The sequence below is a fragment of the Stigmatopora argus genome, chromosome 3, assembly GCF_051989625.1.
Source record: "Stigmatopora argus isolate UIUO_Sarg chromosome 3, RoL_Sarg_1.0, whole genome shotgun sequence".
NCBI classification, from domain to species: domain Eukaryota; kingdom Metazoa; phylum Chordata; class Actinopteri; order Syngnathiformes; family Syngnathidae; genus Stigmatopora; species Stigmatopora argus.
In genome coordinates, this window is record NC_135389.1 from 18,434,691 (window position 1) to 18,459,799 (window position 25,109).

The 25,109-nt window shown below is 43.9% G+C and overlaps 1 protein-coding gene across 2 annotated transcripts in view; it reads right to left on the reverse strand.

Annotated features, from left to right (window-relative positions):
- LOC144071754 (teashirt homolog 3-like) overlaps window positions 1–24,871 on the reverse strand; it is a 60,792-nt gene extending 35,921 nt beyond the window's left edge. For both annotated transcript variants that reach the window (XM_077597141.1, XM_077597138.1), the window contains exon 1: window positions 24,525–24,871. Coding sequence is in view for 1 of the 2 variants with exons in the window: in XM_077597138.1 (XP_077453264.1) it covers window positions 24,525–24,557 (33 nt within the window). In the remaining variant the exon portion in view is untranslated. The remainder of the gene's footprint in view (window positions 1–24,524) is intronic.
- Between the last annotated feature and the right edge of the window lie 238 nt (window positions 24,872–25,109).

Consider the following 25,109-nt stretch of genomic DNA (forward strand, 5'->3'; position numbering starts at 1 on the left):
AATGTCAAGTCTGAGGAAAAAAAGGCAAGCTGTTATTACGAGACAACTTTTAACAATAAAGTCGAAAGGACAACAGGCAACCTCTTTATAGTTCATTTTTTTCTTCGTTTAACTCATTGGCAATGATAGACGTCCATTATTTAAAACTGGGAGGACTCTTTATATTGTTTTTTTAGGCTAAAGTTATTGGAAAAACTGGTTCTCAGGGGCACTGATGCGCCTTCTAAGATGAAAACAAATACGTTGATTGGCAGTGTCCCTTTAAATCTGGGTTTATCTCCAGAAGGAACGAAAAGTCTGCTCAAAAACAAGGCATGCACGGATCCAACAAAGTGACCCCGCGTCTCCCATAGTGACATATTTGGACGCCAGGGTGGAAAATGTGAAGCGAAATCTGTGCATGTGTGTTTAGATACAGTACGTGCCACGTCTGGGATTTGAGCTTGATTCCAAGTGGCACCTCGTTGTGTGAGGACGGCCTTCAAAAATCCGCTCGTCATGCGAAAGATGTTGTCAAAGCCCCCACCCATCCCCAGCCAGCCGTTTGCCACGTCTTCAAAAGCCATCAAAGACACGCAGGTTTTCACCCCCCTCCTCTGCCATTCTTCAAGTCGTCCTATTGTCCTTCTACTCCCGCTTTTTTCTTTCCTCCCACCTTTTGCCTGATTTTTAGTGACTCATACGTAGCAACAGATACATAAACACTGAGTCACAGTGTCAGGATGTTCAAGACCCCAAAATAAAAAAACATTCTTTGCACTTTTAATGAAAGCTACAAATACGTATGTCATGTGACCGGACGTTTCGTCGACGGACAATTCGTCGCCGGACCCTTTGTCGCCAGACAGTTCGTCGACCCGACATTTCGCCGCCGGCGTTTCGTTGCCAGACATTTCGTCGACGGACAATTCGTCAGGTTAGTGGTTAGGATTAGGGTTAGGGGATAGTGCAGGGGTGTCAAACCGGTCCTCAAAGGGCCGCAGTGGGTGCAGGTTTTCATTCCAACTCAACAAGAGGATACCTTTTGCAAGTGTAATCAGTTAATTAAAGTCAGGTGCTACTTATTTTACAAGACACCTGATTGGTTAAAATGTCGGCACTGGATCGGTTGGAACAAAGACCAGGACCCACTGCGGCCCTCGGCCGAATCGGTTTGACACGTGGGATAGTGGTTAAGGTTAGTGGTTAAGGTTAAGGTTAGGGCTTAGGGTTAACCTAACCTCAACCTCGCGAACGATTGTTTTGTTGCATAGATAATTATTATCAACCAGGTAATCTCTCTCTCTCAAAATTATAATCATGAGAGAGTTTTTACTCCGATTTTTAAAGGAACTTTGATATTAAAATAAAAGGCAATAAATAAAACGAAAATTGCCCGTCGACGAAATGCCCGTCGACGAAATGTCCTTCGACGAAGTGTCCGGTCGACGAAGTGTCCGGCGACGAACTGTCCGTCGACTAAATGTCCGGGTACCGTATGTGAGATTCAGAAATGAATGAAAGCAGAATTCATTCATTCATTCATTTTCTATACCGTTTATCCTCACAAGGGTTGCCAGGGGTGTTGGAGCCTATCCCAGCCAACCATGGGGGCACACACTGGATTGGTGGCCAGCCAATCGCAAGGCAGGAGACTAATCATGCTTACATTTATACCTACGGATAATTTAGCGTATAATTAGCCAAGCATTTTTGGAATGTGGGAGGAAACCATAGTATCTAGAGAAAACCCATGCAAGCAAAGGGAGAGCCTGCAAACTCCACACAGGAAGGGTTTGAACCCTCAATCTCAGAATATAGTGTCATTAGCGCATTATTTTTGTTTGCAACTAACCTGAACAGGAAACGTGGGACAACCTAACCAACCTATCAACGTTGCCGAGTTACACCATTCACATGTGAAAGATTGTACATCCGTTTTTCTTTCCATCATTTTCTTCACGTTGGCCTGAGGTCAAAGAACACGCTCACTGGAGAAGATCATTTTTTGGTTGTTCAGTGGAGCAGATGATGCAAATATGAAGCGGGAAGGCGTGTCATCGACACGTGTTTTGATGTATTGTCTCCAACGCCGCCTGGCGAGCGCTCGGCATTTAACCGCGGCCGAGCTGTCGTCGACGTCCGTCTCGTGTGCCGTCCTCGCGGATACACGCCATCGGCTGCGCAATGCGCCATCTTCCGCTGCCGGGCTAATAAATGGCTGGTGTCAGAAACTGAGTCAGTTTATCGGCGGCTCGTTTGGAGTTTGTCTGGAGGTTGAGTTTAGAAGTTTGCATTCTCTGGCAATGTCCTGACTTTATGGATTTCTTTCTTCACTGCTCTTTGTCAAAATACCCCAGCGCGGCCCCTTAAAGACCACCCTCGCCGCCCGGCATCCATGGTGAGATGGTAGGTCGCGTGAGCCAGAGACGCTCCTAGCTAATTTTGCGCCCGAGGCAGACAACCCTCTCAGCCCCCCTGGGCCATCCCACCCCTAACATACAAACACAAACATGTACTGTACTATGTATGTTAATCAAATACACCCTAAAAATCAGTTTTCTTTCAGATAGTATCATCTTAGACATCTCACACAATCGAGGAGTACAACTTATAAACAGCAACGTCAATTCCACAACCCCTAGACCACAAAAATAGAATAAAATAAATTAAAATAATAAAATAGTTCACATACTTAACATCATCTGACTACAGAGCAAGGCAGCATGTTGACTGGGTGTCTGGCAAATTCATTCTGGATGATTGGATTGAATTTAAAACATGACTTTTTTTGTCCATAATCATCAACCACATCATATATATATATATATTTTTAGTAGGAAAAACCATGTTAATGCTCCATTTTAAACTGGATGTAGTAACACGTAACTGACCCTAGGGTGGGGACAATGCCCCTTCTGCAAACTCCACCGTGGATCAGATGGTCTACGCCACATGTGTCAAAGTGGCGGCCCGGGGGCCAAATCTGGCCCGCCGCATCATTGTGTGGCCCAGGAAAGTAAATCATGAGTGCCGACTTTCTGTTCTAGGATAAAAAAAAGAAGAGTATAGATGTATATTACATTTCCTGATTTTCCCCCTTTTAAATCAATAATTGTAATTTTTTAATCATTTTTTTCTGTGTTTTTAATTCAAAAATCATTTTGTAAAATCTAAAAATATATTTAAAAAAAGCTAAAATAAACATTGTTTTAGATCTATAAAAAAATTGAATATTCAGGGCTTTTAATGCAGTTCTTTTAATCCATTTATTAAAAAAATATATCGAAATATTATATCTAAAATGGTCCGGCCCACGTGAAATCAAGTTGACGTTAAAGCGGCCCGCGAACCGTCTGACACCCTTGGTATACGCCATTAGACAAGTGGTAATTCAATAGAAACAAAACCTTTTTGTGGGTTCTCGTGCGCCCCCTAATATAATACGCCCTAGGCGGTCGCCCACATTGTCCAGAGCAAAAACCGACCCTTGACGTGATCGTAAAAAGATTGGCGAGCACAATCTACGCCCTCTGCATCTCTGTTGTTTTCCTCCTATGTATCTCTCCTTCTTTCTATTGTGACGCTGAGAAAATATCGCACACCGACCGGCGTCCCATTGAATCGGAGTTGTGATTCATCGCCCAATTTCAAACTGCCAAGTGGCTAAATTGCACCGGCTCTGCCAAAATTCATCTCAGGAACACGCGGGAGATGTGAAAAATTAAATGTCACGGCGGCACAGTGGAAAACTTTCACCTCTCGTCGGGCAGAATGCGCTCGCTTCATTCTGTCCTGATGGATGCTCGCCCGGGGCTGTACTTAACCTACTTAGTAATGTCATGTACTGCAGAATGTGTTTACTTTTGAAAAATTGGGCACAAACATAAACTCTATCAGAGCCTGGCATCTCGGCAGTCTTCCGCCGAATAAAGTGGCTTTTTATGTAGATGCGGCCATTTATTTCCTTTCTCGCCATGCACGTGTGCGCTAGGTCACCCATTAACTAGCACCGCGGGCGAAAATGACTATTAGGCCTCTTTCAGACGTGCCCGGAAGTCAGGTAAAGTGGCGGTGTTTGTGTGGGAAAAGAAATCTGCTTTATTCTGATGATTTACCGCATTGTGGGCTATTTTGGTCCCAATTCTGGGTCGTTTGTGGTAGATATCGGAATCCAAGTGGGATTGTTCTACAGATTGATGACGTATGTAGCTATGGCTAGGCCAAGAAAAGTTTATTTGTGTAGTACAAACTGCAAATGAGGAAAATATTGATGAATATGGCCTCCCAAAAAAATCTTAAAAATGTGCTACATTCTGTTGCATTTCTTACCTTTAATAATAAATGGAGGTAGCCATTTAAATAGTGCCTTTCCATTATTTCTGATCAGAAAATTGTGTAGAACATTTGATTTGCTGTGGCAACCCCAAAGCAATATGAGCTGAACAGTAAATGACCCCTCCACAGCCCCCAAAAAACAGATAGTGACCCCAAATTATCAGGAATTGATCCATACATGGCCTGAAATAAACACCAAGTGACTCCAGGTCAAGAGGACATGAGCAGTAAATGCCCCAAATTATCAGGAAGTGACCCGTAATTGGCCCAAAAATAACGAGGAAGTGACCCCAAAGCAACATGAGCAGAACTGTAAATGCCCTCAAATGATCAGAAAGTGAGCTGTAAATGGCCTGAATAAACAGTAAGTGACCCCTAATCAATACAAAGTGAACTGTAAATAAATCTGAGGCAAAAATGACCAGGAAAAGATCTCTAAATGCCCCAATCTCATTAGGAAGTGACTTGCAGAAGTTTACAGACCGCAAGAAAAAGTATTTTGACGCAATTTCGACAAACATTTTCTGGTACTCGGACGTTTCGTCAAAAGACGTTTGGTCCCCGGACGTTTGGTCGACCGGACGTTTGGTAGAACGGACGTTTGGTAGAATGGACGTTTGGTAGAACGGACGTTTGGTAGAACGGACGTTTGGTCGCTGGGTTGTTACTGTTGAAACCAGCTCTCAAAATTATAATCATGAGAGAGAGCAAGAGTGAGTTTAATATCTAAATATCTAATATCAAAATATCAACAGTAAACTCTGTCATAATTTGACAGCGAGCGAATCCGGTGACCAAACGTCCGTTCTACCAAACGTCCGTTCTACCAAACGTCCGTTCTACCAAACGTCCGTTACGTCCGGTCTACCAAACGTCCGGTCTACCAAACGTCCGGTCTACCAAACGTCCGGTCTACCAAACGTCCGGTCTACCAAACGTCCGGTCTACCAAACGTCCGGTCTACCAAACGTCCGGTCTACCAAACGTCCGGTCTACCAAACGTCCGGTCTACCAAACGTCCGTTCTACCAAACGTCCGTTCTACCAAACGTCCGGTCTACCAAACGTCCGTTCTACCAAACGTCCGTTCTACCAAACGTCCGTTCTACCAAACGTCCGTTCTACCAAACGTCCGTTCTACCAAACGTCCGTTCTACCAAACGTCCGTTCTACCAAACGTCCGTTCTACCAAACGTCCGTTCTACCAAACGTCCGTTCTACCAAACGTCCGTTCTACCAAACGTCCGTTACGTCCGGTCTACCAAACGTCCGGTCTACCAAACGTCCGGTCTACCAAACGTCCGGTCTACCAAACGTCCGGTCTACCAAACGTCCGGTCTACCAAACGTCCGGTCTACCAAACGTCCGGTCTACCAAACGTCCGGTCTACCAAACGTCCGGTCTACCAAACGTCCGTTCTACCAAACGTCCGGTCTACCAAACGTCCGTTCTACCAAACGTCCGTTCTACCAAACGTCCGTTCTACCAAACGTCCGTTCTACCAAACGTCCGTTCTACCAAACGTCCGTTCTACCAAACGTCCGTTCTACCAAACGTCCGTTCTACCAAACGTCCGTTCTACCAAACGTCCGTTCTACCAAACGTCCGTTCTACCAAACGTCCGTTCTACCAAACGTCCGTTCTACCAAACGTCCGTTCTACCAAACGTCCGTTCTACCAAACGTCCGTTCTACCAAACGTCCGTTCTACCAAACGTCCGTTCTACCAAACGTCCGTTCTACCAAGCGTCCGTTCTACCAAGCGTCCGTTCTACCAAGCGTCCGTTCTACCAAGCGTCCGGTCGACCAAACGTCCGGTCTACCAAACGTCCGGTCGACCAAACGTCCGGTCGACCAAACGTCCGGTCGACCAAACGTCCGGGGACCAAACATCTTTCGACGAAACGTCTGGTCACGACATTAGGTAATCAAAAAATAAATGTCTCAGTGTGAATAACCATGGAACATGGACATGAATTATCAAATTTAAAAAAAGATCTATTTTGAATTTCAGAGCCCAAAATGAGAAGAAAAAAAACGTGTCAGAGCTAGACCCACCCAAAAAAACGGTGCTCCCAATGTTATGAATGTTTTCACTAGGCTCCTTCTCCTCTTGCCAATTTTATGAGGGAAAGCGACGACACGGGGACACGCGAGGAGATAACCGTACATTATCGCGCACGAGGGCGAGATATAACGGGCAGAAAGGATGAGGCGGCGAGAGGGTAGGAGGGCTGAGCGATGACTGGCTACTTTAGCAATTAAAATGTGGGGCAAAGACACAGAGGCCGGGTTTGACCGAGAGACTGCGCCATTCATCATCCGGGCTGCCATAAAGCAGCAGTAGATGGAATCTTTGATTTGAGCTTCACGGGCACATAAATCAAAATCCAAACCACGGGCTGTCAGGGCCATCGCCAGAATAACCCATCTGAGGGACGGCTCGAAGAGAGAGGAGTTACTTTTTGGGTCCCGCGCGCACCTTCATCCTTCCATATTTTTGAAGTTCATCCGCAGCCGCCTCACAATATGGCAACCCCGGGATCATTGATCAAGTGGCCGGCTCCTGTCAGTGGCCAGCGGTGCGCCTGACCCACCCCGCCCCTCTCCTCTCGTGGCCCCCGCCGATACAAGGCAGAGAACAAGGAAGTGAGGTCATGCCGCATGTACGCCCATCCATCTAAATAGCGTGACAACGACAGCTAATAAATCATTCATTCATTGTTTAATCTATTGTCTGCCTGGGCAAAAGTCACGCAGCTGATATGAAGACAGATTTACCCCATGCAGGTGGGGCTTTTTCACCCTTTTCGATACATAATGTCTTCATTATATGCCTTGGAGCAATTAAAAGCAAGGTTGTCCAGTCGTATTTTTGCACCCGAGGCTGCGTCAACTGATTTTGAGGTTCTGTGGATACCTTGGGATCATTGACTGTCCTTTTATTGCTTTTTTTTAACGAAAAATAAAAGTTTGGGGGGTTTTGCAGGCTTTGACGTTTGGCAACGTAAGTCTGTGTTGACACAAAACTGGGGAATATTAGGTGATTGAAGTGATACTACAATTATGAAGATTTGTAATATTACACTATGAAAGTTGTCAGATTGCAAGAAAAAAGTCATCCATTGTGTTAATATGAGATTAGAGAAATTCTCCAAATTATGAGATTAATCATTTTGATGTTATGTGAACCAAAAGTTTTTGGGTTTCACAGGCTTTGAATTTTGGCAACGTAAGGTCTGTGTCAACTTAAAACTGCTTTTGATGTTTGGAGATTGAATTATTATTAAAACTATTAATGAAGTAATATTACGTGATTAAAATCATAATAAGTAATATTAACATTTTGAGAATTAAGTCATGCCTCGTAAAAATACGGGAAAAAAGTTGCAATAATACCGGATACAAACCATCATACTACAAAAATAGTCATACATTGTAAATAGTATAAGAGACAAGAATCGTAATATTATGATTGAAATCGTTCAATTGTTCATAAACGTCAACCGGGAGTTGATTGGATTCACGGGCGTCGTAAGCTCTCACAATAACACAGCTTTTGATTTAATATTAGGAGGTGTAAACATTAAGATTTTAATGTCGCCATCTTATTTATTTATACGTTTCCTGAAGCGAAAGATGTTTGGATTTGCGGGCTTTGACTTTAGGTGACAAAAGGTCTGCGTCAACACAAAAATGTTTGTGACACCATGCGAGCAAGGCGTTTTTGCAGCAAAACACAACCCCCCCCCCAAACCCCCAACACACACACCTGATCCGCCGAGACTCAGGACAGGTTAATGAGGCTCCATTTGGGAAATGCATCTCATTACAGCAGCCAGAGGGAAGGTTACCAAACAACATTTTTTACATCCACTCGCACTTGGGAGAAGTTGCTTTAATCTTAATGGGGGGTATCCAAACTTTTTGTCTGGAAACCCCTAAACTCGCCACAAAAATGGCCATAGACCTGGATTTGGAGGTCACGCCGGCTCGGCGTCTGACCTGTTGTTAAAGTAACGGTTCCACGGCCGACGAGTCCGATTCGCAGCGTGATTTAGAAGCCGTTAAAAGCGATGAGGTAGCGTCGATCTCTCCGACAGCCGTCGTGGACTGATGGATGGTTGAGCTCGGGAGTGACAATGGGAGGTCACGAGAAGGCGCGTGTTCATTTACGCCACGGCGTATTGCGGCGAAGAGCGCCGCGTGGCACACTTCTCTGTGCCCGCGTGCAGAGCGTGGCATTAGTCAGAGTGTGTAAAGCCCTAGCGGTCAGACGGGAGACGGGTTGAGGGAGATGAATGGGAGGCGGCTTCGCTTTATTACTGTCACTCCGCTCTCTCCCAAGCTGCTCCAACCTCCCCGCTGCCAGCCGTCCATTAATCACATCTTACGGCCTCCTCTCTTTGCCTCCCTCAATGTCTAGATCTCCTCTTTCCGCCTTCCTCCGCCATCAATAGCGCTTTGCCAACTCTCACTTTCTATTCCCTTTCGCTTTTGCTCGTGAATCCAGAGCTGCCAAACGTCAAAAATGATATTTCGTAGTGGGTAAAGACAATTTTTCAGATTTTGATTTTCCAGTTGGTTCGCGGGCCGCGTTAACATCAACTCGATTTCATGTGGGCCGGACCATTTTAGATATAATATTTAGATTTTGTTTTATAAATGGACTAAAAGAACTGGATTAAAAGCCCTGAATATTCTGGTTTTTATAGATCCAAAACAATGTTTATTTTAGCTTTTTTATATATCTTTAGATTTTACAAAATGATTTTTGGACTAAAAACACAAAAAAATTATCAAAAAATTACAATTATTGATTTAAAAGGGGGAAATCAGGAAATTGAATATACATCTATACTCTTCATTTTAATTTGATCCTAAAACAGAAAGTCAGCACTCATGATTTACTTTCCCGGGCCACACAAAATGATGCGATGGACCAGATTTGGCCCCCGCCCTTAAAATTACTTCAAATCATTGAATTTTACAATTTCTTTCGTATAAGAGGCACCCTGATTCACAATTTTCACCTCCATATTAATGGATTTAATAGGGAGTACAAATGTGTTACTTTGAAGGGAAAATCTTAAGAAAAATAATCGCACGTGGTATTTCTGAGATACTGTATGAATCGAAAGGATGGTCTGCTGGATTGCACATTCGGAAAGGGTGTTGCCCGCATGTAGACAAATTTAAAAAAGCAAGTCATGTGAGCAGTACAACCAGGAAACGTGTCCGTAGCGGTCTAGTTTGTCATCTCTAGGTAAGATGGCGGCGGCCTGAGTGAGCTATGGCATGCACAAGTGAATTTTTTCACGTTTTATGCAAGATAAGTTTTTTTCTCTTGAATTTCATTTATATCAAATAAATGTCATGCATTTTATCTGTTTATCTTTTCTCTATTTTGAAATAATAGGCAATCGGATCATCTTGTGTTATGCCGTTTCGGGCATGTCAAGTCTAATTTGTGCGCATATAAGCCATACCCTCGATTCAGCATCTTTTTTAGCAACAAATACGGCGTATATGCAAAAAAAATATGGTATTACTCACGTTTTTGTTTTAGCTAACACACGTCTACACTGCTCGAAACAACCTGGTATAGGCTCCAGCACCCTCGCAACCCGTGAGGATACACGGTTTGGAAAACGAACGAATGAATTAAAAAAAGGAAGCATTTAACGTGTTCAAACGTCGATCATTCACTCCCCAATTTGGCACCCGTCTCCTGGCAATGACGGCGAAACCTCATCATTCACCACCCGCCGGATTTATAAGTTCAGCTTTTGCTGTACTGGCAACCTTTGAATGTGTTTCCAAGCTGTTTATTTCTTCCTTTCCCCATCAGCAAGTGCCCGGCCGCTCGCTCTCCTGTAGATTTGTTGGCTCTCATTAAATAAAAGGAGCTGCTCCTAAAGTTGCTCCGTATGAAAAGTGCCTTGACATAACTGTTGCGGTGACTTGCCGCTATATAAATAAAAAGCAAGTGTACAGTACAGTACGTCAGCACGAATAAAGAGCGTCCTGGCGAGTCCATAAACATGCAGAGCGAGCCGAGCATCAGCCCCGCGGCGATGCCGCCGGCCCTCCCCGTCGTCCCAGCGGCCACGGGCCCGCCCGGCGTTCCCCCGGGCCTCTCGTCACACGTCGGTGTTTTTGCACCGTTCTGGAACCATATATATTTATACCCGTGCCTCTCTGGGGTACCCGGATGAGCCGCACAGAGGGAGGGAGGGGCCGCACCGCCGCTCCCCGGTTCCTAATGGGTCGGCTGGGATTTAGGAAGGAGGGCGGAGGTGGACAGAGACGGATGGCTCCTGACAAACTCTCACTGACAACCAGTGAATACGGGGCAGCCTAGCAGAAAGGTCAGAGTAAGGATGGGTAGAGGACCGCTTGACTTTCAAAAGTTCCGTGCTGAGGAGAAGCGAAAGGGAACCTGGATACTTTTGAAATGTATGTTTTCAAAGGTTTCCTCTGCGGACGACGCAGGGGTCACGTCGTCGCTTTGTGGTTTATTTGCATTATTTGAAGTGTGTAGGGATGTCCCGATGGCCTATTTTTTGCACGTGAGTCGAATCTGACTCACCCGAATTTGTGGGTACTCGGACGTTTGGTCGACCGGACGTTTGGTCGACCGGACGTTTGGTAGAACGGACGTTTGGTCGCTGGGTTGTTACTGTTAAAACCGCTCTCAAAATTATAATCATGAGAGAGAGAGTGAGTTAAATATCTAATATCAACAGTAAACTCTCTGTCATAATTTGACAGCGAGCGAACCCGGCAACCAAACGTCCGTTCTACCAAACGTCTGTTCTACCAAACGTCCGTTCTACCAAACGTCCGGTCGACCAAACGTCCGGTCGACCAAACGTCTGGGGACCAAACGTCTTCCGACGAAACGTCCGGTCACCGAATTTGTGGATATGCAGTCCAGATCAGATACCTCAGAAATGCATTAAGGTGGAAAAATATGTATTCATTTTCTGAACTGCTTATCTTCACAAGGGTGGCTGTGGGTGTTAAATATGCTAACTACGGTCAATCATGCTCACACTCATACCTAGTGACAATTTGGAGTAATCAATTAGCTTAGCATGCATGATTTTGCAAAGTGGGAGGAAACCGGAGTCCCCGGGGAAAACCCATGCAAGCCCGGGGAGAACATGCAGCGATCAAATGATCCAACGGATTTACACTTGATTCAAAAAAATAAATAAAAACGTAAAACTCCGCGATTCCAATCCTCTGAAAATGACGCGCTCATGCCCGATTTCTGATCACATGATCAGATGTGGTACATCTCGAGCACATCTGATAGCCAACGGCAAGGCTAAAGAGTGCGAGGCGGGCAGGCAGAGACAGAAGAAGAGGGTGAAGAAAGGAAAGAGCGAGTCCCCGGGGCCCCATTAGAGGCAGTTCTGAGGGCCCGTGACATGTGACTGGATCAGTGTTGTTCAGTGTGAAGCGGCGCTCTTATCCACTCCTCCGCCAGAGTCAATAAACACATCACCTACACACAAACACAAAGACGCGGCACCCTAGGGTGAACGTCAGATGAGTTCATTTACAGAGGCTTCGATTCTGTCTTCTAGAAAGTACTCGACTTACTAGCTTCACTTGGAAAGAATACCGGGTCTTTTGCATACATTGTAGTATGTTGTCGGCCTAATTTGAAATATATGGCTTGAATTATTGATTGGATTGGATAACTTTATTCATCCCGTATTCGGGAAATTTCGTTTGTCACAGTAGCAAGAGGGTGAGGATGCAGAAATAGGAAAGCCATTTTAGACATAAATAGATTGTTAAGTAGTAAGTTGATAAATAAATACATGAATAAATATATAAATAAATAAGCGTGTTGCTGAAGTATATATATATATATATATACATATACATATACATATACATACACATACACACATACACATACGTGTACATACACCTATACATATACATACACATACATACATACATATACACATACGTGTACATACACCTATACATATACATACACACATATATAAGCACGTTTATACATACATACACATAGATGTACATGCATGCATACGGTAGGTCTTAACACTCAGACATTTTTTTGTTAATGCGCCTGACAGCTGATGGGAGGAAGGATCTGCGGAAGCGCCCCTTCCTGCAATGAGGGTGCCGCAGTCTATTGCTAAAAGAGCTTCGGAGGGACTCCGCAGACTCATGCAGGGGGTGGGAGGTGCTGTCCAAGATGGACATCATCCTGGTCAGCATCCTCCGCTCTCCCGCTTCCTCCATAGAGTCCAAAAGACAGCCCAGAACAGAGCTGGCCCTCCTGACCAGCTTATTCAGCCTGTTCCTGTCCCTCTCCGTGCTCCCGCATCCACAACAGACCACTGCATCAATTCCGATTGGAATTTTGACTCAAAGACAGCAAAGTCATTTGTTTGTTGAAAGAATAGTTGATCTCAACCAATCATGTCATCTTCTCAAAGCCATCCAATCATTCATTTTCCATGCCACTTATTGCGGGGGTGCTGGAGCCTGAATCGCAGCGCTTTATTTTCAAAGTCAGCCAGTAATCAAGGCGTCAACGTGACTTTTGTTTGACGTCGCGTGAAAGCATCCACACGTCCCCGTGTTTGATTAGCCTACTTAGCCCGATCACGCGAAGATGGCGCCCATCATCGGCCCGGACAAACGGGAAGGGACAGTTCTCGGCGGGACCCCCGGTCCTCCCGCCGCTCCGAGAAGGCCACGCTTCAGCCACGTGTCCGTCAACGCGGTCGGGAGGCGTCCGTTTTCCGGCCCCGGCGTCCGGCGTCTGAAGCGGGCCTGTCTCTTTGACGGATCGCGTGACCTTTTCCCCACGTCAGGTGTCGCGGCCCGTTACGTCAGGGCGACGGCGCGGTGTCAAAACGCCGTGGCGTTTGCCTCCGTGCGCTCCGTTAATGGTTTTACCCAAAGAGCGCTGCGTCGGAGTGAAACGTGATCTGATAGGAGATGACAGGCTTGACACAGGCGGGGCGAGGCAGACTTTATCCGACGAGGTGGCTCTCGTGTCGCTGCGAGCGTCCTATTAAGGAGGGATTATTTAGGGCTCGAGATGTTAAATTGTGAATTTTGTCGCCGGCGCGTGTGCGTTTAAGGGGAGCGCTTGCTGACCTTGCAGCCACTCGCGCTTTTGATTTACTGGCGACCAGACGCTGGATGTCTTTTCGCTGTCTCGTAAGGCCTTTTCTTCTCCTTCATTACTTTTTTTTAGTGGTCGGACAAAGCACATTGTACTCAGACGCCCAGAGGCGTTTTTTTTATACATATTAGGCACACTAGGTGATTGGCTATGGCCTCAGGTTACTAGGGCTCCCATAAAATACTTCATACACTAATAGACCATTCAGTTTTTACTTATTTACGCAGATTTTGATTGAACTCCTTTCGCCAGCAGAATGCCGTATTTTTTGGAATATAAGTGGCACTTTTTTATGTAGTTCGGCTGAACCTGTGCCTTACCTGTTATACCTCTAGTTATTAAATTAGTAATTGGTGTGTTTTTGTAAATGGATTTTTTCTTAAGTAAAGAAGTGTTTTAAATGTAAAAGCCCAAATCAAAGTCCCCAATACGACTTTTATCCGATTTTGTATTAAGTATGTGAGAAACTCCCAAAATAAGAGACAAAGGAAAAGTATTTATCATTAAAATGAAAAACAATGCATGCAAAAATATGTTCTATTGTTGTTGAAGAGCGTAGATGAGAGAGGAAAGGAGGCACATTTTTGGCAACTGACAAAAAATACCAACAATGCGCATGTAAACACTCAACTTAAATTATAAATTGGCTTTCTTGGGGCCCATGCTGTAAAATTAAGAATAAACTTGCTTTAAGCGACTCAAACTCACAAAACAGCGTGTTAGAACTCCGAGACGAATAGACGGCCAGCGGGGGTGAGTAACTCTTTTATGCTAAATTAAAAATAAAATACAAGATGCTTCAAGTCTATTTACATTCCAGGGGATGTTTAAATGTTTAAGATTTTGCATTTTGTAACTTGAATTTCTTTTGGATCCTTAGAGCAAATTTTCCCATTGAAACCAAATATTTTGTATGTAGATGAACCATGCATGCTAGGTAGTGTTTTTTAGACTACCCAAAATATGTTACTAAACTGTTATTGTTAATACTTTGGAGTATGATGGTTTTTTTTTAACAACTCCCTCTGCATTAAAATGATTTCTCACTACCATAGCGCTTTATTATTATCATTAATTCAATGATGCATTTTCCAAACTGAGCCAAGATTTTTTTTCCCTTTGGCTAAGTTTTAGCTGAAGCCACCCAAGGAATCCACTTTCAATTAAAGCATTAAATCATCATTTTGGAGATAAATATAACGTTTACTCAGCAGGAAGGGTTTAAAATATGTAACCAGCAACATAAATAATGTACTATAGTGGAGTAAAGAGTGCCTCAGAGATACAGCGGAAAAGACTAAAAATGAAATTACTAGTAAAAAAAAAAGTCTATTAAAATATGTAACTGCTTTGTTTGTTGTCTTCTCACTCGGCTCGAAAAGGTCTGGCGCCTCCCTTTGCCAGGAGCCCTAAATTTCGTTAAATCTACCGTTGCCTTATCACGTTTGAGTTGACTGCGACACCAGAGCTAAGGTCCCCCTCCCCCGGGGGGCTGTTTACCCCCATGTGCTCTCGCTTGAAGGGGGGTCAGTCCAAGCGACCCTCCAATTCTGACACGTACTCCACATTTTCCTCAACATTAAACAACACACTGTGGCATTCATGTCTGAAGGGCACTTTAACTTGAATGGACCTTGCACAACACTGCTGGTCACTGGAAATGGAGAAAAATGGTGGCGCCTTGGCTCTCACGCTTGTACGACAACTTGAACCCAGCGGGAACTTTTGAGAAACATCTCGTGGCAATTTTCCCAGCCAAAAGTCCCAATCAATGTCGAACCAGACTGGCGTTGAAAATCCATTTTTAGCCCATTCAGATTGAAACTAAAGGGCACTTTGCTAGTCTGAACAGTCACAGAACAGATTGAAACCCCACCAGGAGGTAGTTTCATATCTGATAAGGACCAGGTGCTTTTCAGTCTCAAATTGGTCCAAACCAAGGATTGACCCCTCGGCCTCAGAACTGCGAGGCAGTCGTCCTCACCACTCCCGCAGCGGGCCGCCCCTTTTTGTTTCAATCGCTGATCATGTTTTGCTTAGCATTGCTGTAAAAAGCATTCTCCTTTCTCACGTGAAAGCCAATTCAAGTGCACTTTTTGTAGAAGCATTGAGCTTGTTTAAAAGAAGGCTCAAACAGCTGCTGTTAATAGGGCAGAACGGCCGGGCGTCCGGGGTGTGTTTGATAACGGCGGTTCCAGTATGACATGCCCAGCCAAAGGATGGCTCCCAGCTCTGCAAACAACCACCACACCCTCAATCCATTTTTATTGTATTTGAGCAGCAGTGTTATATTTCCTGGCCTCCCTTTAGCACCACACACACAGGCCACTCCAAACAAAAAATCCATACTATCGACCCGCCAGTGTCACCACAATTACTCTTCCCAAACAGCCATTGAGGACAAATTACATCTGCACTGCCTTTTCACCCGGTCACTATTGCTGAGGAGTAGCCCCCCCGGTCAGCCCCCCACCACCGCCGCCCCACTCACGCCGCCAGCTTAGCCCCCCCCCTCTCGAGTCTCTCGATTTGCCACCTAAGTGGAACTATGAATACGAAGACAACAACTGGAATTTGGAGGTAAGAAAAAGGCTATTGTCTTACACGCCCTTATAAAATGGAGTCTTATTTTTCAACACCGGGTGTTCAGACGATTTTTTACTAGTTTCATGGCGTTGTGTGTGCGAATACAGAAAGAAAAATATTAATTTACCATATTCTCCGGACTATAAGTCGCACTTTTTTGTAGTTTGGCTGGGCCTGTGACTGCTTATGTTGTGTTATTTTAGGCTATGGTTATCCAACAAACTGTTGATAGTTGTTACAATCGCGCCGAGACGTCGTGGCGCGATCGGAGGGATTTGGACCCAGTAGCGGGGAATCAGTAGGGGATGCGACGAACTGTGCTCATGATAGTAACTTTAATGACTCAAAACGCCTTACAAAATAACAAGGACTTGTACATCCCAAAACGAAACAAAACCGGAGCATGGAGAATAGTACCGTTGCAGCGATGTATGCATTATCGCGCAGTACAATCCGACAATGACTACCACTTCCGTGGTGCTTAAATACACACATCAGGAAGTAATCATGAATCACTTGCAGCTCCTCGAACCCAACGGCAAGCCAGGAGGGACAAACGAGCTGCTCCTGACAATAGTTTACATTCCCAGGTGCCTATTTTACAACTGCCTTAACGCATAAAGTTTGTTTTTGGCTTCTGATAAATTACAAAACTACCCCCTAAAATGCATCTTAAACTCCCGTGCAACTTAAACATACATTTCCCTCTCGTTGTGCATTCTTTGGTCATTAGGACTTATATTCCCATACAAATAATAGTCTGAAACATACTAGGAATAATAATAAAAGAATAAAATCAACAGATTAGGTGAGGTTGTTCGGGGTCCGCGGACATAACATCAATGTAAAAAATTTGACATCTAATCGAAAAACCTTTGAAGAGAAGGACTTTATAGTGTAAATATAGTTATAGATTTTCAACAGGTGGTGGGTGTGTCTTGAGATTGTTCCAATGCAAAAAGTTGGCAGCAGCTCAAAAACAGTTAGAGAAGATTGCAATAATGCTGTAAAAAGCAAAGAAAACAATGCCACTGACCACTTTCAAGCTTGGACGTCTCACACCGTCTGTGGCAGCCACGGTAGCAAAAGGTTTTCTTTGTGGCTAGATCGACTGAGAGCGGGGTCAAAGCAACCTCCAGCTACAGAAGAAAACCACTTGCCATGTTTACACGCATAGAGAACCACAGCAAACCCCGAGCTATCGATTTTCTCGTCTGTATACACTGCCAAAACCATTTATTCACTATTGGCAGCGGTGCTAGCAACAACCGGCATTTAATGCTCTTAGCTATTAAGTTTCTTTACAAGTAATCTCCGGGAACATTCCAGCCCTTCCATATCAGACAGGGTGATTACATTTTCCTGATGTTATGATGGCCCAGGAGGACATTGAAATGATTTCTGGTGCAGGTGCTGTATACCGGCTCCTCAGCACTTGATTTTTTTTATTTTTTTATTTTTTGATGGCGTGTAGGTCCCCTTTCTGGATCGGGATCATCAGTCACCGCCCACACACACGCACACACACAAGCACTTAGACACCAGTGCCTTTCATAAAGGATGACAGGGTCTTACAGTGTTTTAACTGTAATAGCCGCAGTGCCATTTACGCTGTATTTCTCTTCTTCGCCAGCCTCATCACGTTACTGAACTCCTTTAAAGGTCGTTCTCGCCACTATTAAAACGGAGAGAACTACTAAAACAATTTTCATTTTTACTGGCACAGATGAGGAAAAAGGCTAATAATTCAATATGTAATGTAGTCATATTTGTCCACTTTTTTGGCACACTGAATTTGACTGTTCCAGTTTCAAAACATACCAAAATTTCACATAGAACAGGCTCTGTTTTTTTGGGTTTTTTGCGCATAGTGTTTAGTGTTGTGGCAAAAATATATTTTAAAAAATAAATAACATTCATTTTGAATGCCACACATTCAAAATGTATTTATAAATACATCTTGTTTTATCCAGTACACTTAATTTATACATAAAAAAACAAACTCTAGAAATCACAACACGCAAAAGTTGTACACTTTTTTGCCAAAGATTGCACAAAAATGTGACAAAACATTGCCAATTGTTGCCAATGACTAAATTTGAATGTAAAAATAACCTCATGCAACACAAAGTAAAAGAAAAAAAATCAGTGCCAGCCAATGCGTTTACACAGAATTGACCTGAAACCTAGTACAGAATTAATTTAGGGACAATTTAGCATACAATTAGCCTTGCATGCATGTTTTTAGGATTTGGGAATAAAACAGATAACCCACAAAAAACCCACACCGGTCCAGGGAGAACATCCAAACACTACAGAGAAAGATCACAACCCACTGGGAATTGAACCCTCGCTCTTAGAACTGTAAGACCGTTAACCCCCCACAACCGGGGCCACCAGTTACAAAAAGTATTCCCATGAAAATACTAGAATTCAATAGAGCCAGAAATGAAATACCATTAAAAGAGTCATCCATGACACAAACAAAGTGCGCATTTTTGAGCTTCTCCGACTAAACGCGGCCATAAAACACTTCCGAATAAATCCACAAACGTCCAAATGACTTGACAACCAATTCCACTCCCTCTTTGGATCTGGCATTAACGCCCCAATCCGCACCAGGACACTAATACAGCCCCACCTATGGCGGGTGTGCGCGAGGAGTCAAACATTCACGCTTCTGCAAGTGTGTACTGGTATGATATATGGTGATCAGTCACAGGAGGGGTTTTTACTGCGTGATTATTTCTGCTGTGACACTAACGAGCTTTGGCTGCAGATCCACTGCAGACCAATTACACAGGAGAGAAGGCTGCTTGCTTATTACAGTCAGATAATCAGCAGGTTTTACCCCCCGTGTTACGGCTCCTGCTGCACGCATGAACATTTGATTTTTGCAGAATATGCACGGCTCAACGTCTGCCGCCTTTTTACATTTATGACTCCCACTTGTGCATTATGCTGCATTTTTAAAAATTATTTTCTTGTATTTTTTTTCAATGGAAAAGTATCCACTTTCTTCTATATCAGGGGCGAGTCTAGCTTTTCTGATTTATCACTCCCGCATTGTCTCAATTGTATCTCGGGTGCCAAGATATGCCACCTCTGCACATATCAGATTGCGTCCGCCCTGGCTACGAAGGATTTGTGACTGCTGGGGGTGGTGGTGGGTTCGGTGGGGGTGGGCAAACAAGGACAAGGCACATCCAAATCTCTTCCCGCTTCCCTTTACGTTTTATTCGGTCAGCCGCCGTCAGCATTTTCCGCCCAGGCGTTAAAGTTGCGGGGTAAAAACACCTTTTGATGTTCACGCTAGTGTCTGCATGTGACGCGCTCTAATCATTTTAATTATTGGCACTAATTACCTGCAAACGGCTAATGAATTGCTGATCGTGTTGATGTAGGCGTTCTCCTCCATTTTGCGCCCTTAACTTGAACATGCTCAAATATAATCGGCATATAATGTTTTTTCCAACAACTGGCGTTGTCGTATCAATTCAAAAATTGTATCAGTACTCTTTAAAAACATGCATAATATATTCACTCATTCATTCAATTTGTAGACCTACCTTGTCTAAGGACAACAAACATGACATATTTTTCCAATGGGCCTCATTCTCATTTGCACATTAAAATAAAAAAAGAGTTTTTTGCATGCTTGCAATTGGGGTTGAAGCGATACTGATAATGGTATAGTTATCGGTATGGGCGCGGGGGGTGCTGGAGCCTATCCTAGCCAACTATGGGCACCAGGTAGAGAACACCCTGAATTGGTTGTCAGACAATCACGGGGCAAAAACAACCATTCAATCACACACTCATGCATATTTGGCTTAAACTAGCCTACAATTAGCCTAGCATGCATTTTTGGGGATGTGGGAGGAAAGTAGAGTACCTGGAGAAAACCCACACACAAGCTAAAAGGGTTGCCACAGGTATTCAATTTCATTGTACCAAGATGGCTGCCCTTAAAAAGATGGAAATCAAGATTAAAACGGCATAAATACGATTTTTCGTTAAAAACAACTTTTTTTAAACTTATAAACTACTTGTACATACTCACTTGAATTTAAAATAATTGCAATCATATTGTAGAACTCGCCCATACCGATAACTATACAGTATCGCTTCAACCCTAATCACAAGCATGCAAAACTCCTTTTTTATTTTTTATTTTAATGTGCAAATTTGAATGAGGCCCATTGGAAAAACATGCCATGTTTGTTGTCCTTGCTTTTAATGATGTGGAAAACAGCACATACGTTTCCACTTTTTTTCTGCTGCATTTTGTTTGATAGTGAATATTAGAATTTTATTTTTTTATTTTACAAACATCCCATCCAAGGTCAACCCGGGAAGAGGGACGATGGAGCGGGCCGAGGTAGACCGATGATGAATGTGTACATTTCGTGACAACAAAAGCATAATGACCTTATTCTATAATGAATGGATTCATCATTAAAAATCTCTGGCCTGCGGCAAAGTCTTTTTTTGCATATCATGATGTCACCTCTTCTCTGCACGTCACATGGTTTCGGAGTAAGCGCAGTACTAGCGGAGCTACTTTAAAATACTGAAAAAAAATGGCTGCACGCTTCACAAGGGTCCCAGAGGGTGCTGGAGCCTATCCCAGCCAACAACGGGCATCAAGAAACCGGCAACCATGCTTACACTCATACCTAGGGACAATTTAGCGTACAATTCTCTTAGAATGCATGTTTTAGGGATGTGGGAGGAAACCGGAGTACCCAGAGAAAACCCACACAAGCCTGAGGAGATAGCCTACGTTTAAGAGAAGGCCACGAAGACGACGCCATAGTCGGGGGCATTGAGCCACTCATCTTGTCTGCAGTCAGGTGGGATGACAGGAGATGGCTGCAAGGCAAGGTGGGCGCTCGGCACCTCTGACAGCCCGTCACGGGGAGATCACTGCCACATGCTCGTCTGCTGACCCGTCCACCGCCGGTCGCGCCATCTCTGTCTGCCGTCGGGCGTCTCTGACAGCTGACAAGACACTTGGGGCCCGAAAGGCGGGGCGGTGCGGAGGGGGTTCACGGCTCCGCTACCTGTATCGACATCAGGCTGGCTTGCCGAGAAGGACTTAGCGGGGGGATGGCGAGATTTGCAGGCACACACACAAAAATGTTGGAAAAAATTGGGTTTAATTGTGTTTGTACAAAGCGAGAGGCGGAGACAAAGGAAACGGGGGGCGAGAGTCGGAACATATGGCGCACGTCATTTATCATGACCGATGCTGGAGGAGGCTTGGCATTGGTCCGTGCGCGACGGCGCCGTTTTTCCCGGTAGCACTTGGTGGACATCTAATAGCAGTCCCGCGATCACGAGATTTTAAACACTCGTGAAATTGTAGACTCTTGCCCAAGGGTGTTGAAAAATAAATGATCAAGTCTCACACAAATTCATGACTATAGAAATTGTCAATATAAACAATGACTGTGACGGTTTGCCTCCGCATAGACGAAACCGAGGACGTCATTGTAAGGATTCCATCTGAGGGCCTACTTTTCAAGACTTGTTTTCTCTATTGTGTGGTAATTTGAATTTAAAAAAAAAATCTAATTGGGGAAAAAAGTAACCCAACTTTGACCCTTACCACATCCATCAACATGTCTTTTCACAAAATGGCCGCCACTATAAAGAGCTCCACTTTAAAACCAAATCTCAGCGTCCCGCCGTTTCATCCAACTGAACGCCAGGCGGCCATATTTTCACCTGGCTTTGTTAAAAACACATTTGCTCGCTCAGCATCGTTCGTCCGCAGTAATTCATCACCCTGGCCTTAGGCTATTGATGGAAGCGGCATCCGTTGGCGGCCCGGCTGTCAATGATTCACTCACTAAGCCCATCTGTCAGGCGCTCTGCCCACTCTTCTTCGGCCATACTATTCGGCTCCACCCTCCTCTTCCTCACTGATGGATGCTTGGAGTCAACAAAGGCCTCAACTGGGCGCGATCCATGTCAAAATGAGCGTAATCCCCGCAAATATTCCATCCATTCTTGGGCCCCGAGTCACCCGCGGCGCGACGACGCGACCATTTACAACTTTGGGGAAAGAGAGTGTGTTCGGCAAGGTGATTGCTAACTGTTTGAGTATTCACAGCTTTGCCGGGGGGACGGATCGATAAATCAACGGCTCGCCGAATCCGTCTCGATTGTGCCGTTAAATGCTCTCAATACAGTCAATGATGGAGGGCGGCTTACGTGTTACTAGGGGAAAGATTGCGGGGGTGGGGGGGCAAAAGGAATAGTTTCAAATGTGCAGCCTGTGGGTCCGAGGTAGGCCGTTAGGGGCTCCGATCAAGCCAGTGGGTTGGTTTTCCTGACGAACACTTTGTATCTTATTCATACTCTACGTGCAGCTTTAAATGCTTTTTGGCCAAAACCAGAAGTTTGGGAGTTGTGTGATTATGTGCTCAATTTCCTATCCGCAATCATATTGGTTCATTCACTATCGAAATGGCACCATCAATAGCCGCCGATGAGTTCATACGAAACCTTAAAATGTCCCCAAACCACTAGAAAGTAAACTGAAAATGCCCAAAAATCTTAGAAAGTCCTTCAAAAGCAATAAGAAATGATCCAAAATTTACCAGAAGTGACCTAGAAGGACCCTAAAAGTGATGCAAAATGAACTCCTTGCCTGTTATTGACAATGCTAAATTTCCAGTTTATTTAAACTGGCTGTGGATGGCCTTCTTTCAGTGCCATTGACGGCACTAAACGTCACTGGTGGCAAGTAAGTTGACTTTTTGGGGCCCACACTGGTTCGGCCCTACGAACCAGACTGAGTTTGACACCCCTAGAATAGATAGATCAAGTGTCCAAGTGGAGATCAAACTGAAGGTCTTTAGGATGTGAGCACTGATCAGTGACTTTAGTCAGATCAGCAGTGGCGAACAGTGCCACCTCTTGGGTAGAAAGAACCAAGTGCAAGGAGAGGTGACACTGGAACTGTTTGTTCATTCATGGATTGGACGTTCACCGCCGTCAATGACAACCGATGAGTGCCCTATAAAGACTATACAAAGACGTCAAAGTAGGAAATTGATAGCAAAGTGACTATTTATGGTCATTATTATAATGATAAAAATAACAATGAATAATAAAAAAAAATATGTATGATATAAATACCATAATAATAATTGCAAATATTTATTACAGTTTTGTATAGAGTAGGTCTGCACTAAAAACTGAGATAAAATATGCAAGGAAAGTCCGTATGTTGTTCAAACATGAAACATGTTTGCTTAAGATTTCAGAAATAAATGGATATAAATGTACTTTCATTTCCACGTGAAAAAAGTGATATACAAAAATGGCAACCAATCTCTTAAAATATATCATATAAAAAAATAGTCCTATAGTACTATCAGGATCGAATCGAATCATGATTTGCCAGATATGAAGCAATCAATACGCACTCCTATAATAACCACATCAAATCCCTTGACGACATAGCCTACCCCCGAAAAAAACCCACGTTGTTAGCGCACTACGGTGGACATCGCCGACGTCCCGTGGCAAATGGAAGATGTCGCCTAAGCCGTGTTGCTCCATCCCCAGACCTTGTGGCCGTACAATAGTGTCTGTCGGGAGAACTGCCACGCGTGCCACGCGTGCCACTTGGCGGGTCGAGTGACAGAGCTGTCACTTCTGCCACATCTATGGCCCCGGGGCCTTAATAAGAGCAAAGTAAAGCGAGCCGCAATCATAGAGGGATTCGAGTGACAGTCCGGCCCGAGCCGACCGGGCCGAGTGGCTCTGTCTGTGTCAGGCCTCGTTCTTCCAATCTCCAACTGTCACATCAAACATGCTGTTCTTTATACCTCCATATTCAGGACCACCACCACAACAACAAACACACACACACATACATCACCCCTGTCAGACACACTTAGGCCTCATCATAAATGCATCTTGTCGTATATCCGCCACTGTAAGAGTGGATAAATGTCAATACATGAACTACAATAACATACAAACACGTTCAGAGGGAATTGTGATTGGTACTTCAGATCGGAATTGGTGGTCAATAAATGCACATTTACACATTTACAGGTCTATTATTAATAGGAGAGAGTGGGTTTTTTTGTCCCCTGGGGTTGTCAACAAACATATTGCTTTAATCCGACCACCAGAGGACAGTGTTGCACAGAATAAGTAGTGAAACGATATAAAGTCAATATTCCCTCATTTTTTTTCCATATATTTTGGCATAAAGACAACCTCCCTGAGCACACAGAGTACCACTGTGAGCAACATCAAAAACATCGTTATGGTCACACAACTGTATCATACATCAGCAGGTGCATTTCTAAATGATCTTTTCATCATAAAATGTAATGATTACTTTCCACAAATAAAACATCTTAATACATGTCACTAGAATATGCACAAAACTGACTTAAACCTTACCTTATATTCCCGGTCTGTCCTTCTTATTTCCATTCAAATGACACTTGCGGTAGTCCATCTTCCATTCAGTCCATATTTTTCCATTGGAAAACTTGCTTGCAACTTTAGCATTTCCATTTATTTTTAGATGTTCTTTTTTACTTGGGTTTGGGGTGTCATGATCTGTCTCGGGATTTTCAACTCAGGATTTTAATGACAAAGTAATCATACAAAACAATAAACACAGGGACCAAAATGGCGACTAAACTGGGGGAGTCGCACATCGACAAAGAAAAACATGACTTATATGAAGGAGAAAAAACAACACAAGAGGTAATACTCCCCCAACCAGACATGTCAGACACCAATTTCCAATCACCAACACCTGGCCACATAAGGTAAGGTGAGCCCGGAGGGACAAAATAGGCAAAAAGCACAATAACAAACACAATATTTATATGTTAACTGATTGACTGCCATGAAAAATAGGTTTATTCACTGCATATTCATTCACATTGCAATAACAATGTGCAATATCTTAGATTGTGCAAATTTTAGAATTTGCCTTGCGCGGACGTGACTTTTTATATTACTTATTTATGTTTT